Source organism: Gossypium arboreum, chromosome 10 (assembly GCF_025698485.1).
Source record: "Gossypium arboreum isolate Shixiya-1 chromosome 10, ASM2569848v2, whole genome shotgun sequence".
Classification (NCBI taxonomy): Eukaryota; Viridiplantae; Streptophyta; class Magnoliopsida; order Malvales; family Malvaceae; genus Gossypium; species Gossypium arboreum.
In genome coordinates, this window is record NC_069079.1 from 130,137,558 (window position 1) to 130,153,727 (window position 16,170).

Here is a 16,170-nt window from a genome sequence, read left to right on the forward strand (position 1 = left end):
CTTTCGATGAAATCATCTGTTATTATACATGCACCATTACCAAACAGAAATAAAGAAAAATGGTGGTCAGAAATTGAGTGGAGCTAAGCATAAGTTTGCCATAAAGGGGTCCCATTTTGTACATCAAATATAAAGACTCAACTGTCTTTAATGGTCCCCAGCCTATACTTTTGTGTATACAAATATGGATGTCCATTTCATATTTTCCCAAAAATTAATGCACTATTTTTTTCCACCATTCATTCTCTAGGGATCTTATCTACCACCCTTTCTGCATTTAATGAAGATATTGGACACTAATGAGCTTTGCATAAAGAATAAATCCCCCAAATCCCATTTGTATAATTGCAAGATAATGTTTGGGTTATCCATACATTTGAATATTAATCGATAAAGAAATTAATACTATGTCATGTGCCTTTCCTATGCATTTCACAACAATATATATGATTGTAATATGTAGATTTTCCATGAAAATCTAGTGAAATTCTTAGTTATGTAGCTTCGTGGAAAGAAAGGATGAGAAGATGGCCCTTGACAGCATTGATTTGTTTTTATTTGAACATAATGAAGTCAATATTATTGATTTGTTTTGATGTTTGATAGTTATATATATAGATATATATGTTAAATATGACTCCTATTTTCAGTCAAATTTAAAAAATAGTCTTTCAGTTAAACTCTGTTTACTTGTTTCAATCAAACACTAATTAGTTTAGATTAATTTATTATTATTTGACTTATGAATTTAGCCTATAAATAGGCTCTTTTACAACCTTAGAAAATACACCCTTTAGAGATTAGAACTTATAACACATTTAGAGAATTTTGTGTTTATGTTTTGAGGGTTCTTTGTTTTTGGGTTTTCGGGGTTTAGCCTTTGTCTCCATCTTTTGTACTCTTTGTTCTTTTGCTATTATAGTATAACTATCTTTCCCCGTGGTTTTTTATCCTTTTTGGAGGGGTTTTTCCACGTTAAATTTGTGTGTTCAATTTCTCAATTTATTTCGCTATTTTTCTTATCCGTTGCTTAATCGGGTCGAAATCCTAACAAGTGGTATCAGAGCTAGTTCAATTTTTATAGATCAGCCCGTTCAGAGATGGCAGCAACAAGATTTGAAATTGAGAAGCTCGATAGTGAAACAAATTTCAATCTGTGGCAAATTCGGATGATGACAATTCTAGTTCAATCCAGTTTGAAAAATGTTGTTACTGGGAAAAAGCCTGAGAATCTAAATAAAATAGAATGGGAAGAGCTTAATGAAAAGGCTTTGTCTTCAATCCAGTTGTGCCTCGCGAATACAGTATTGCAGGAGGTATTGATGGAGAAGACCTCATCCGCCTTGTGGAAAAGGTTAGAAACTCTTTATGCGACTAAGTCTCTGGCTAATCGTTTAGTGTTGAAACAACGTCTATTTACGTTTCGCATGAACGAATGTGAGCTTCTTAGAGATCACATCAGTCAATTTATTACTCTTTTAAATGATTTAAAGAATGTTCAGGTTCATATTGATGATGAAGATCAGGCTATGCTATTATTGTGCTTTTTACCTCCTTTATACAAGTCTTTTAGGGAGACCCTGATTTATGACAGAGACAAACTCTCGTTTGAAGATGTGAAGGGTCATTTGTTGAGTAGAAACAAACTCGACAATAAGCTTCATTTGGATAGCAAGACAGATAGGCAAGCTTCCGTTTTGGTAGCATCAAAGAAACAAGACAAAATGTGTCGCTATTGTAAAAAGTTAGGTCATGTCAAAGCAGATTGTTATAAACTGCAAAATAAAAGAGCTGTTGAGTGTAACAAGGAAGATGTAGCTGGTGCTAATTTGGCCGATAAAAACGATGATGATTTCTTGTTAGTGTCAACGAGTGATAACTCTAAGCTCACGTCCGAGTGGATCCTAGATTAGGGATGTTCTTTCCACATGTGTCCCAATAGAGAATGGTTCTCCACATACAATTCGGTTGAAGGTGGAGTTATGCGCATGGGAAACGATTCATCTAGTAAGGTAATTGGTATTGGTACTGTTAAAATTAAGATGCACGATGGGACGATTAGGACACTCTCAGATGTTAGGTATGTACCTGATTTACAAAAGAATCTCATCTCCTTGAGTATTTTAGACTTGAAAGGATGGAAAATCAACATAGAGTCGAGCGGCATTAAAGTATCTCGTGGAGCTCTCGTTTTGTTAAAAGGTAAAAGAACCAGCAGTCTTTATATTCTGGAAGGTTATATAGTGACCGGTGAAATCGGACGTCCCTCGTCCGTTATGGAGTTGAAGTCAACTTGTTTGGAGCGAAGGCAACTTGGTCATAGGAGGGAAAAAGGTATGACTATTTCGTTGAAGAGAGGTTCTCTTTTGGATGCAGGTTTTGAAAAGTTAAGGCACTGTGTTCGTGAAAATCAGACCCGAGTTAGTTTTGATTTGGCAGTGTACAAGTCGAAGGCTAGAAGTCTTCCAGTTTCTAAGCACAAATTCGACTCAGTTAATTCCCTGCACAAAATCTGATTCTTCTTTTCTTTTTCTTTTTTTTTGTTTTCTGTTTGGGCTAGGGTTAGTTTGGGCTTAAATTGGGTTTAGGTTTTTTATTGGGCCATTTGGGTTTGTTTTAGTTGGTTTAGGTTTGTAAAATGGGCCTGGGCAATTTCGGCCTTCTACACTCCCTTTCAAATTTTGGTGTATTTCATTCTTACATGTTGGTGTTAGATTCTGCTATTATAGCACTGCCGTTTGTATGTTTCCTTTTTATTAATTAATAAAAGCTTTGCCTTAGCCAAAGAAAAAAAAAACCTGTTGTGTCCATCTTGTACTGTAGGTATATAATATATTGTCTAGGAAGGAAGCTCTCCATATCTATTAATTAATTTGGAGGAAAACTGAATGGCCGCTAGAGATTTGAATATAGTAGCGAAAAGATTCTACTTTGGAGTTCATAGTAAGCTGTGATGGGTACCAAAATTTAGATATTAAGATTCATACTTAAATTATCTTTTGATTGGTTGGATTTATGGTGGACTTCATTCAGCCTTATTGTTTACTTTATAACATGGTTAGGAATTGTTCCATAACAGAACGACTATCAACCATTTGATAATTATTGGAATGATTGATAAGAAATCTCTTACTTATAGCATCTTTGGTCATGTATTTTGTCTCCAATTTGTCCCATAATTGCAACTGTTTGAAACTTAAAGGGGACACACGGTTGTGTGTCACACACAGTTGAGATACACGCCCGTGTCTTAGGCGGTGTGGACAAGAAATAGACTAATTTCAAACCATTTCTTTCACACAATCCATTCTCACACCCACAAGTCATTTGCACATAAAATCAAACTTCAAAATGTACCTAAAACATGCATAATAAAGCTAGCTCAATATGGTATCTTTCTATACAACCAATATGTCAAAAAGCACCTCAATCACATAACATTAAATCAACCTAAACAGATGCATAATTTAGCCATTCATCAACCAAACATTGTTAACCTAATTCCATACCAAATCTTACCACAATGACCACATACCAAAATCACATTCAAACATACCAAATGAGTCATTCAACATAACTTCACTTGACCATTTCAACACCAACCATCAAAGCATTAAAATGTCAAAAGTTCATCAACCATAATACCACATTTACAAGCCAAACATAATGACAATCTCATCAAACACAATTCACCTATACATGTCATTATAACCATGACTCAAAACATAAAAAATTACCGATATAGTCGTTGGATAGTGTGATAGGTCTCCAACAAGCTTCCAAACCAATCGAGCTTCCGATAATCTATAAAACATAGAAAAGAAACACAATGTAAGCATATAATGCTCAGTAAGTTCGTAAATCATAAACAATGCTTACCATTTCAATGCATAAGCTTAAAAATAAACATGAATCAATCTAACACAAGCTTGACACAAGCCTAAACATCACCAACAACACAAGTTAGTACTTAATCAGATAACTTAGCAAAATTCATCACATGGTAAGTTTAATTTCATAATCATAATACATATGAATTCATACCTTTCATAACATGGCTATACATACTTTGATAGCCAATACTTCATACCTTCCCATAATTTCATTGTAACACCCTTAACCCGTATCCGCTGTTAGAATAGGGTTTCGGAGCATTACTACCATTTGCAGATCACTTAAAAAAATTAAAATACTTACCGATTCAATGCATCATATAAAATAAATATATTACCATTCAATCAACAGTTTGGCACTTGTATAAGCATCAAACAACAACATTGTTAGTATACTTGCACATATCTCATATAAATTGAACATTGATATATCTATTTTCTCGACATGTCGCACTTGAGTTTAATAATAGTCTCAATTACATAATTTCCTTGTATCAACATATCAAAGATAATCATATATGTACATGTCATGAAACATATCATGCTCTTACCGTTTCTTCACAAGCATATATCATTCATTTCATTATATCAATATTTTATACTTCATCATTTCCATATATTTTATGTATATTTATTCGGTAATAGCTTATATCAAACTTAACATAAATTATATTCCATGTACTTATACTTATTTCGTTTATCCATTTTCATAATTATTTCATACAACGCTTTTGTACATATATTTCCATATGACCAGTTCTTGTAAACATTTCACACAACCATTTCATATAACCATTCGTCATCGATACATTTTACGAATATCAATTGTTCAACAGATGTTATAGCGTCTCCCATCCACGGTCTTATTTATCTTTGACGTGATGCCATAGTGTCTTTCAACTATGGTCTTACTCATTTTCATCATGTTGCCATGGTATCTTTCAACCATGGTCTTATTCTTTTCATGTCACGTTACCATGGTATCTTTCAACCATGGTCTTACACATCTCATATCAGGTTGCCATGGTATCTTTCAACCATGGTCTTACACATTTCATATCAGGTTGCCATGCTATCTTTCAATCATGGTCTTACACATCTCATATCAGGTTTCCATGGTATCTTTCAACCATGGTCTTACACACAGGTTGCCATGGTATCTTTCAACCATGGTCTTACACATTTCATATCAGAGAGCACACTCTCGCGAACCTCATCCTTACGGTGGGATTACCGGTCAGGCTAAATCACAGTAATATAAACTCATAGAGTATTGTCGGGATTACCGGTCGAGCTAAATCCTCACAGCGACAATTACTCTAATGAGCTTGGATCTGAATTACAGTCGAAGCTAAATTCAGACCCTAATTCGGATTACCCATCCGGGCTAAATCCGTTTTACACATATTCTTTGGGAGGGCTATATCAGGATAGGATCACCCGTCCGGGCTAGATCCTTTTTACCGTCAATTCCTTTTCAGAGATCCATCGAATTTTCCTTTCGTTCAACCGAGATTTCTTCTCCTTTTATCAAATTTATCAATGTTTCATAAATTTTCATACAATGAACATTCAAATCATATTCACATAAATAACATACAATCTCAAACATTTAAGAATATAATTCAAGTTACGAACTTACCTCATTGCTTGTTTGTGTTTATAATTTCATTAATCGATATCTTTTCTTTTCCACGATCAAGTCTCATATTTGAGTCGTCCGGATCTTTATAAATAAATTTGATCATCATTTTCATTCATTTCATATTCTAATGCATTTAATTAATGCTCTAGGCAAAATTACCATTTGCCCTAAACTTTAATTAATGACGATTTCATCCTTAGGGTCGGAAAATAAAATTCTTGCAATTTAATCCTTATTTCCAGCTATTATTCTCATATATATTGATAACAATCCATGAATTCTATAAAATATCGAATTTTTCATAATTTCAACACTTTTCAATTTAATCCCTAAAACATGTTTTCCCGATCTTGAACTAAATTAATAATTTCATTAAATTTTGTAATTTAAATAATAAAATAATCCATTTCATGCAATTTGGTCATTTTTGACATATTTACAAAATTGCCCATAAAGTTTTACTTTTATTCAATTTAGTCCCTGAGCCTAAAATATGCAAATTAGCCATGCTAGATGAATATTCATACATATTTTTCCTTCTCCTCCTCTCCATTCCACATCCTTAATGTAGATAACACACTTGTAAGTAACATTATCCATAATTTTTATTATTTACTTTTATGAATATTCAAGCTGTCTATCTGCATCATAGTCACTAAATTATTTATATCTAGATCTATAGAACTCCAAATTAATATCCGATAATTTTAGCTGAATCTAGAATCATATATATTCTTACCATAAAAATTTAAGAATTTTTGGTTCAGCCAATAAGTACAGTTTATTCTTTAAAGTTACCCTGCTCTGCTGTCGGCAGTTCGACCCTCTTCACCAAAATTAATTATCTCCTCATACAGGATTCAAATGATGTTCTTGTTTGTTTCTCTTAAAAATAGACTCATTCAGGATTTTATAAATATAAATTTAAGCCCATAATTATTTTTATTCAATTTTTATGATTTTTCAAAGTCAGAACAGAGGAACCCAAATTCATTTTGACCTTGTCTCACAAAATTCATTATATCTCAAAATTTACAAATCCATTGCTTACACTATTTATTCTACGAGAAACTATCTCAATAAGATTTAATTCCATATTTTTTTTCATCTTTTAGTTCGATTTCTACAATTTATGGTGATTTTTCAAAGTTAGTCTACTGCTGCTGTCCAAACTGTTTTTGTGCAAGCTATTAATTACCATGTTATAACACCCTTATTTTCTTTTTCTACACCATTTCTCATCACTTTCTCTTATTTTCTCTTCACTAACATATCAAAAACATAGGACCTTATGTAAGAAAACTCTACTATAACATTATTTCCATGCTTTGTCAATAATAACAAACTTAAAAACATATTGAAATCTTGATATACTTACCTTGTTCTATTGATACTAATCTTTAACTTGATTTTTTCTCTCCTCCAGCTTCTATTTCTTGAATCCAACTTGTTATTCTAACTCCCCATGCTCTCCTTAACATTTTTGTCTCTGGGTAGCTATGGAAATTTATTTGATTTTTGGGTGAAAATGGTGAATTTTTGGTAAAAGGACCAAATTGTAAAGGAAGCAAAACTTTCTTTCTTCCTCTCTATCTCTCACGTTAGTGCATGGGAAAATATGGATGGGAATTTCTCATCTTTCTTTCTTTATATACTAATAAAATAATAATAAAATATCTTATTAAAGTATTAATAAAATAATATTTATCTAATTAAATAATTATAAAATATCAAAATATCTCTAGCATCATTATTACTTTCTAGATTTCTCTTTCTTCCAATTGACCATTTTGCCCTTCATTATCTTTTAAAACTCCATCCTTGAGTCATTATTTAATTTGGTAAAATTTCAATTTAGTCCCTCATAGTTCTTCATCTATTCAATTTGGTCCTAATTCATCCATTTTCCTTAGTTTCTAGATCATTCAACTCTTAAATTATTTACACTATTGGTCCTTCAACTTTTTCATATTTACACTTTAACCCTTAAATTATGAATATTTACTCTTGTGCAACAAAACTTTTCTCACTTTTACATTTTAGTCCTTTCTTGAATTAATATATCATAATATACTTCTCAATATTGACATAACTCAAAATTTCCCTTTTTGTCACTTTATTTCCTTATTTTACTATATCAAGGATAATATCTTACTGTAAAAATTTTCAGGGAATTACATTCATAATGAAATCAATCAGAACCCTTACCAGTTCATCCCTTTACACGCCCGTTGAACCACTTATAATAATATCAGATACACGGGAAGCTTACACAAAGTGTGCTAACATATGGTCAAAATCATTCTTTTTGTTTTCATTTACGTAAATGCTCATACGAGCCATATATGAGCCTACTCACACTAGCTAACGAGTATCCACAACAAATGCTCAAACTAAATCATCAGTAGGACATTCAGGACCAGCACCTGAAACATGGTAACCCTAATGACATGTCATTTGTATCATATATATTCCTAAGGTTCAAATGGGCTCGATAGTCGCTGTAACGTTGTTGGATTTTCCATCGTGACATGATATGATAAATAAAATAATAACATTTAAAATAAATACACTAAAATGCTATTTAAACGTACGAACTTACCTCTATCACAAAAACGATAAAATAGGATCGACTAGTCCAACACTTTATCTTTCCCTCGATCTAAATCCGTACGAGGCTTAATTTGATATAAATAAGTAAATTCAACCCATTCAATAACTATTCTATTCAATTTAGTCCAAAATACATACTTTTACAAATTTACACTTTTACCCCTAATATTTTAACTTCTTTACAAATTAGTCTTTAAGCCCGTAAATTGAAATTCATGTAATTTAATCCACTAACTAAACTAGCTGAATTCTTTATAAAGTCATAGCAAGCCATACAACTCATTATTTCACAATTTCATCATGTAATTTACACATTTTACAAATAAATCCCTATTTGACATTTTCAACAAAATTAACTTTACAAAAGTTGTTTATTTAACAACAAAGATTCATTTTCTTCCATCAAACATCAAGAATCATATGCACACATTCATGGAAAAACCCTAACCTTTCTATAGTTTTGTAAATTAGCCCCTAGGCTAGCTAGATTAAGCTACAACTACTTCAAAAACATAAAAATCATTAAAAACGGGCTTGAAAACCTACCTTGCATGAAGAATTTACCCTAGCCGAATGTTAAGCCTTCAGAATGGAGTTTTTCTAGTCTATTTTCGTTGAAGAAGAACCTTTAGAAAGATGATACCTATTTGCCTTATTTTAATTTTATCTTAATTTATTAATTTTACAATTTTAACCTTTATTAAATAACCTTGACTTTACTTAATTCATGCCCATAAATGTCCACCCAAAGTAATAATGGTCTAATTACCACATAAGTCCTCTTACATTAAAGTCCTATAGTCATTTGGTACCTTTAATTAATAGAACTCTAATTTTACATCTTTTACGATTTAGCCCTTTTTACTTAATGAAGCAGCCAACGTTGAAATTTTTTAACAAAATTTTTATATTAACTTAGTAATATTCCGTAGACATTTAGTGGTTATTTTATAGCAAATAGGGCAAAACTTGAATGTGGTTATTTTATAGTATAACAATGGTAGTCCTTTTGATGAAATCATCTGTTTTTATGCATGCACTATTATTAAACAGAAACAAAAAAAAATGGTGGTTAGAAATTGAGTGGAGCTAAGCTTAAGTTTACCATAAAGGGTCCATTTTGTACATCAAATATGAAGACTCAACTGCCTTTTATGGTCCACGGCATATACTTTTGTGTACAAATATGGATGTCCATTTCATATTTCCCCTAAAATTAAGGCACTGTTTTTTTTCCACCATTCATTTTCTAGGGTCTTACCTACTACCCTTTCTGCAATTAATGGAGCAATTTGACACTTATGAGCTTTGCATAAAGAATAAATGCCCCCAAACCCCATTTCTATAATGTTTGGGTTATCCGTAGATTGAATCTTAACCAATAAAAAAGTTAAACCTATATCATGTTACTATCTTTTCCTTGTGCATTTTACAACAATATGTATGTCTATAATATACGGATTTTCCATGAAACTTCACCGAAATTCTTAATTATATAGCTTCGGGGAAATAAAGGATGAGAAGATGACTCTTGACAGCTCTGTAGCATAGTTATTATGAATTTTTATAAAATTTAAGATTTTTTTTGAAGTCTAAATTTTAAAAAATATTTAGGCGATTACATAACAAAATTTTAGAGCTACATATCATCTCTTGACAAAGTTATATAAAAGACTAAATAATTGCTTGATAAAATTCAAATTCGAATATCAATATAAGAAAAACAATTCAAGAATCAAGTTAAATCGAGTTTTCAAATTTGGAGAATAAATGTTAACATTTAATTATGTGCCTATAATAAAATTTATACATGTTTTTTCAGAATTACATATTTAAGTTATTTCTAAATATGCAAGAAACTGAAGAAATGAAATTATTTTAGTTTTATGGTAAAAAACTAAACTAGATAAGACCTTGACCTGGAAATTAACGCCCATCATCATCATTAGAACAATTTTTCTTCTTGATATTAATCTTTTGAAACAAAAAAATAGCATCACATATACACACACAAGAGCCGACTTAACTTCACAGCTTTTGATTAATATCATGTCGTCCTCTTCTTCTTCTTTTCCTGGTCAAGTGAAGCATCAAGTTTTCTTGAGCTTCAGAGGTGAAGACACGCGTCTTAACTTCACAGCTCATCTACTCAAAGCTTTGAAAGACAGCGGACTGAATGTCTTCTTCGATGAAGATACACTAGAGAAAGGGGAGCCACTTTCACCAGCAGTTTCTCAAGGAATTGCAGCCTCAAATCTCTCCATCATCGTTTTATCTAAAGAGTACGCTTCTTCGAAATCATGCTTGGCTGAAGTTTCTAACATTATGGACCGCAAGCACACACAAAAGCATATTGCTCTTCCCATCTTTTACCATGTTGATCCCTCTGATGTGCGAAATCTTGGTGGGAGTTTCAAAACATCCTTTGAAGACCATGAATCAAAAGGCCCACTGATGAAGTGAAACAATGGAAAACTGCTTTCGCTGAAGTAGGGACACTAAAAGGAATTCATATAAAAGACGACAAGTAACTATATTTTTCTCATATTTTATATTTGACTTATCTTTTCTTTTTATATATTTTCTATATAATTATTTATACTTTTTTAATTTTCTTCTAGACCTGAAACCAAGTATATCAATGAGATTGTTGATGATGTTACAAGAAAACTGATGAACACTGTGCCTAGAAGCACTTCTGAAAAATTGTTTGGAATGGATTATCAGAAAAAGATAATTCTGGGTCTGATTGAGCAAGAAGATTGTCGGGTAATAGGACTTTGGGGAATGGGTGTATTGGCAAAACTACCCTTGCTGATGTTGTATACAAGGAAGTGTCTCCAAAGTTTGAAAGTCGTTTGTTTGTTGAAAATGTTCGTGAGAAAATAAAAAACAGGGAATGAGTCTTTACGAAATGAACTCCTTTCTAAACTATTAAACGAAAAAGAAATTTGTATTGATACCCCTTCCATAGGATACCCATACCAAGAGAGGTTGAACAATAAAAGAGTACTTGTTGTCCTTGATGATATTAGTGACTCAGACCAAATAGATTTTATGGGTGTTGAACATTTTGGTCTTGGAAGTAAAATCATTATAACATCTAGAGATAGACAGGTACTTAAGAATGGAAGAGCTAACCACATACACGAGGTAAAGAAGCTAAATACGAATGACTCTTTCAAACTTTTTTCAACATTTGCATTGAAGATGTTGAATCCAGCAGCTGATTTTCGAGATCTACTGCACAAGTTTGTAAAATACGCCCAGGGTAATCCACTTGCTCTTAAAGTTTTGGGTTCTAAACTATATTCAAAGTCTAGAAAAGAGTGGGAGAGTGAGGTGGATAAACTAAAGCAATATGCTGAACCAAAAATTTCACGTATTTTGGAGAGTAGCTTTGACGGGCTAGGTGTAGTAGAGAAGAATATATTTCTTGACATAGCATGCTTCTTTAAAGGGGAACCCTTGGATATTGCAGAAAAAATTCTATGTAGTTATTATTCAGGTGCAACCTGTGGAATAAGAAATTTGGTCGACAAGTGCCTACTTGATATCAAAGATGATATATTTATTTCTACACATGATATGCTTGAAGAGATGGGCAAAGACATTATTATGCAAGAATCTAGACATCCTGGAAAACGCAGTAGGTTATGGAATCATAAAGACGTGAAAGAAGTGCTCAAATATAACAAAGTAAGCTCTAATTGTATTTATATTCTCTTTATTCTTTCATATGCTTTGTTGCCGTAATATATATTACTTACTATAATATGTATTACTTACTATAACCATAATGACCAAATGTCTTATGACATAACATGGAATCTACAAAGGGTTTATTGGGTTGGTTAAATATCTAATGCATTCCTTAAAAAACAAAAATAAAAGTGAAAACATTTTGCATCTGAAAATTCTTGTAAAAAGGTATTTTCGATTAGTACTTGATAAACAACATACACGACCTATTTGAAGGTATGCCTAATTAGTACTTTCTTTAGTGATTTAATGGAATGCCTACAAATTTCTGTTGATAAATTGTTCTCTTTCTTTGTTATCAGGGGACAGATCTAATTGAAGGAATAAAGTTAGACTTGACTCAAATTGATAACCTACAGTTTTGTGCTACTACTTTTGAGAAGATGCATAAGCTTAGATATATCGACTTCAAGTTTCGTCTGAATAATATTGCAACGTTATATCAAGACCAATTTAAGTATAAGAAGCTATATGCAAGCCAAGTTGAAAGTATACCTCTTCCTGATGAACTAAGAATTCTTAGATGGGATCATTACCCCTTCAAGTCTTTATCGGGTTTTAATCCAAAAAATCTTGTTGTGTTGAGATTACGGAATGGCAACATGAAACAACTTTGGAATGAAGATGATCATATGGTATGCGCTTTCATACTTTCTTTATCTAATAAGTTTTTTAAAGAAAAAATTATACTTTGATATATCAAATAATCATATGATTGCATCTTATTTAAATTATTTAAAAATAAATATAAAATATTTAATTTTATTTAAAGAAGTGACATCATTTTATTGTAGTAAATTAAATATAAATTTTATTTTTCATAATATTATAATTATTTCTTTACCTTTCATTTTCTTTTGCACAGGATCTTGTTAATTTAAGGGAAATTGACATTTCAAATTGCAAGAATTTAAGGAAGATGCCTAATTTTTCTGGAGCCATCAACCTTAAACTCCTTCGATACTCTAAGTGTGAAAGTTTGGTTGAACTTCCTTGCCTCGATTATTTGGTATCTCTCTTCAACTACGGGTTTAGAATCCATGGAGGTTGTAGTAGTCTCGAGAAGATTTCTCAGGTACCAAGTCACTTTCATTCTTTGGACATATCAGGAATTGGAACACAAGAAGTGCCTAATTCAATTGAGCATCTCATCAAACTTGTAAGCTTGTTGGTCAAAAAAATATCGATCAATATTTCAAAGTTGGAATCCCTTTTTGAACTAGATCTTAGTAATTGTCCAATAATCAAGTTTCCAGAAATCCCAAGAAGCTTAACAGAATTAAACTTATCTGGCACTCAAATTGAAGAAGTGTCATTACCTTTCGACTCTCTATGTAATCTTCGGACCTTAAATATGAGTGGCTCAAGGGTAAAAAAGTATCGATCAAGTTGGAATCCTTCGTAATTTGGATCTTAGTCATTGCCCATTGGTTGAATTCGAAAATCCCAAAAAGCCTAACAAGCTTAAACCTATCTGGGACTCTAATCGAAGAAGTATCCTCTTCTTTTGAACCTTTGGGTTATCTTAAGGACATATATTTGAGTGGCACAAGGGTAAAATGTGTATTGGTGAAGTTGGAATCCCTTCGTTGTCTAAATCTTAGTCGTTGCCCAATCATGAAATTCCCAGAAATCCCGAGAAACTTAATAAGATTAGACTTATCTGGAACTCAAATTGAAGAAGTGGCCTTGTCCTTAGACACTTTAAGTAATCTTCACTACTTAAATATGAGGGCCTCAAGTATTCAAAAGCTACAGTGTGGTATTGTTCTGTTCGATTCGAAAGATATTCCAAGTGTTGATGTGCCCTCATCAGTCTTTAGGTTTAAAAGCCTTAAAGGTTTGAGAATGGACCATTGTAGGAGCCTTAAATTACTCTTAGAGCTTCCACCATATCAACAAATCTTGTATCTACATGACTGCACATCATTAGAACAAGTATCCTTCGCTGATCAAAATTTATATCAGTTTGATTCATTAGGTGATGATGATGACTATGTGTTTAGTATGTTATTTTGTAATTGCTTCAACCTGAACCAAGAGTCAATTGATAACATTGAGGCAAATGCCATGATCAAAATTGGATCCCTAGCTAAGAAATGGGCATCGAGATGTGATTGGGATCCCTTACAACACATTCCAAGTTTGGTTTGTTGTTTTCCGGGAAACAAAATTTCAGCAAATAAGTTTGAGTGTCAGAGCATGAAGTCTTCCTTAACATTAAAGATAGCTCCAAATGGGTGTAGTGGGAGCAGATTTTTGGCTTTTGCTAACTGCCTTGTGGCCGATATCACTCACTGCCGTCACCTTGAATGTCTTGAATATATTTGTGAATACCAATTGGCAGCCGCTGGTGGTAGCAGTTATGAAAAGTTCAAAAGTAAGGTATTTTTGATCGGTGCTTTTGAGCTAGAGAAGTACATGGGTGATTATGTGTTCATTCTATCTAGCATCGACTTGGTTAAAGAAGACAAGAATTATGAGGAGGCATCACTTGAATTCTACATCAGAAATTTCAATTATTATGAAGAAGAAGCAGAAGAATATATCGAGGTGGTGAGATGTGGTGTTCATGTTTTTTATGTGGCTGCACAGAGTGATACTGATGCTATACAAACGAGACATGCTGGGAACAAAAGAAACTTTAGCAATGATGATGAAGAAGGGGATGCATGGCCTAAATGATTGAAATAGTTTTATTTCTATCCTTCTTTGGCTCTGCTTTTGAGGAGTTACAACTTCTCAATATTGTCATCTAAATGCATAGGTAATTAGGTTTCATTCCATTTTTTTTATATTAACATACATTTTTCTGCCATTCTTAATGGTAATTTTTAACTTGTAAATTGCCTGTGAAAGAAAATGAAGTGCTTTAATTAATTAAAACCAACTAGGATGAATCTAACTTGCTCTGCTTTATAAATTGGTTGCCATTTAGTAGGAAAACTGAAACGTTGTAGTTCAACACTATCAATGTTAAAAGTGTAGTTTGTGATAGTTCTGTTTAAAATGGGAAATTTGTTCAATAGTTTCTAGTAGTTGCTTATATTCTCATCTTTGTATCTGTCTTGTTTAGTAGGTATAGAACATATGGTCCAAGAAGTAAATTCCCCATATTAATTGATTTGGAGGAAAATTGAATAGCAACTGGAGATTTCAATACAGTACCAAAATGATTCTGCTTTGGACTTCATAAGATATCCATTGGGGCTTGGTGGGTACCAAAGTTCAGATAATAAGATTCATACTTAAATTCTTATTGGCGGTTGACTTGTTATTGGTTGTATTTTTAATTCAAAGGATCAGCAATGGACTTCATTCAGCCACATTATTTAGTTTCTAACATCAGTGTGTGCTCGTGTGATAGGCAGTCAGTGAAGATTTATGTTTCATATTTCCTTTAAAAAGTTAGTGAATACATATGCTATAAATTCTGATTGCATGATTTATGATTTTGATTCATGTTAGCCAATGTAAATGTTTTCTAATAGTTGAGTGATGAATGAAATGTTGGGAATCGATGGTGATTCAAGGTACGGAAGTTGTTTGGGGGATTGGATAAGGTAATGTCCACTCATATATCAGGTGAATTGGTGCCTATATTGAAAGATGCTGGGGCTTTTATGGGTTGGATTTGTGAGTCAAATTATTAAGTCAATGTAGGATCAATGTTGCTTAATTATTTTTATTCTAAAAATTCATGGTGAAAATTGTTAGAAAGTGGCCTTGCATGCAGCACATGCACCAGCAGACAGACCGTGCAGACCAGGCCAAAACCAGAAGTAGTCGAGCCAAATGCTACTGTCACTCACTTTGAGTTATTTTGTTAGTTTAGTTAATGTAATGCATTCTAGTTCACTTGGAACTATGTTTGTTTTATGATTGATGTAATTAGGTGGTGATTGAGCTGAAAAATTCAGCTTTGTTTTGTTGTACAAGTTTATTTATCAAGTTTCAATGTGTCTTAGTGGTATTAGGTATACATTAGGTGATGTATTTGACTTACTTTGATCAGTCCATGACTGATATATGTAATGGCCACAAGCCAAAACTTTTACTTAATGAAAACTATTGAATTTCATTTAAATTTATGCTCCATTTTTTGCTTTCGATTTTCTGTTCTTGTTCTTCTTAGCAAATCTGTTTTGTTTCTTCACCAAGTCATGAGACTTGCTGCACAAGCTTTCGACTCTGCTTGCTTTGCTTTGTTTAAAACACCAACAATTGGTATCTAGAGCCATATTCTTAAAGGACCTG

At 32.5% G+C, this 16,170-nt stretch overlaps 2 protein-coding genes across 2 annotated transcripts; both read left to right on the forward strand.

The window, feature by feature from the left end:
- The first annotated feature begins 10,200 nt into the window (after positions 1-10,200).
- On the forward strand, positions 10,201-10,614 carry LOC128282223 (TMV resistance protein N-like). The gene has a single exon (XM_053020382.1). It carries the CDS (start codon positions 10,201-10,203, stop codon positions 10,612-10,614), a length of 414 nt encoding a protein of 137 aa, XP_052876342.1.
- LOC108471771 (disease resistance protein RUN1-like) lies at positions 10,552-14,799 on the forward strand. Its single transcript, XM_053019773.1, has 4 exons — positions 10,552-10,678; positions 10,773-11,850; positions 12,216-12,548; positions 12,779-14,799. Exons 2-4 carry the CDS (start codon positions 11,209-11,211, stop codon positions 13,316-13,318), a joined length of 1,515 nt encoding a protein of 504 aa, XP_052875733.1. The 5' UTR covers positions 10,552-10,678; positions 10,773-11,208; the 3' UTR covers positions 13,319-14,799.
- The last annotated feature ends 1,371 nt before the right edge of the window (positions 14,800-16,170 follow it).

Bases quoted from the DNA above. Each gene is read 5' to 3' on its own strand.
- LOC128282223 (XM_053020382.1), top strand. From the start codon at position 10,201: ATGTCGTCCTCTTCTTCTTCTTTTCCTGGTCAAGTGAAGCATCAAGTT.
- LOC108471771 (XM_053019773.1), top strand. From the start codon at position 11,209: ATGGGTGTTGAACATTTTGGTCTTGGAAGTAAAATCATTATAACATCT. The intron at 11,851-12,215 runs GTAAGCTCTAAT...CTTTGTTATCAG, and splicing joins AAGTGCTCAAATATAACAAA to GGGACAGATCTAATTGAAGG. The intron at 12,549-12,778 runs GTATGCGCTTTC...TCTTTTGCACAG, and splicing joins GGAATGAAGATGATCATATG to GATCTTGTTAATTTAAGGGA.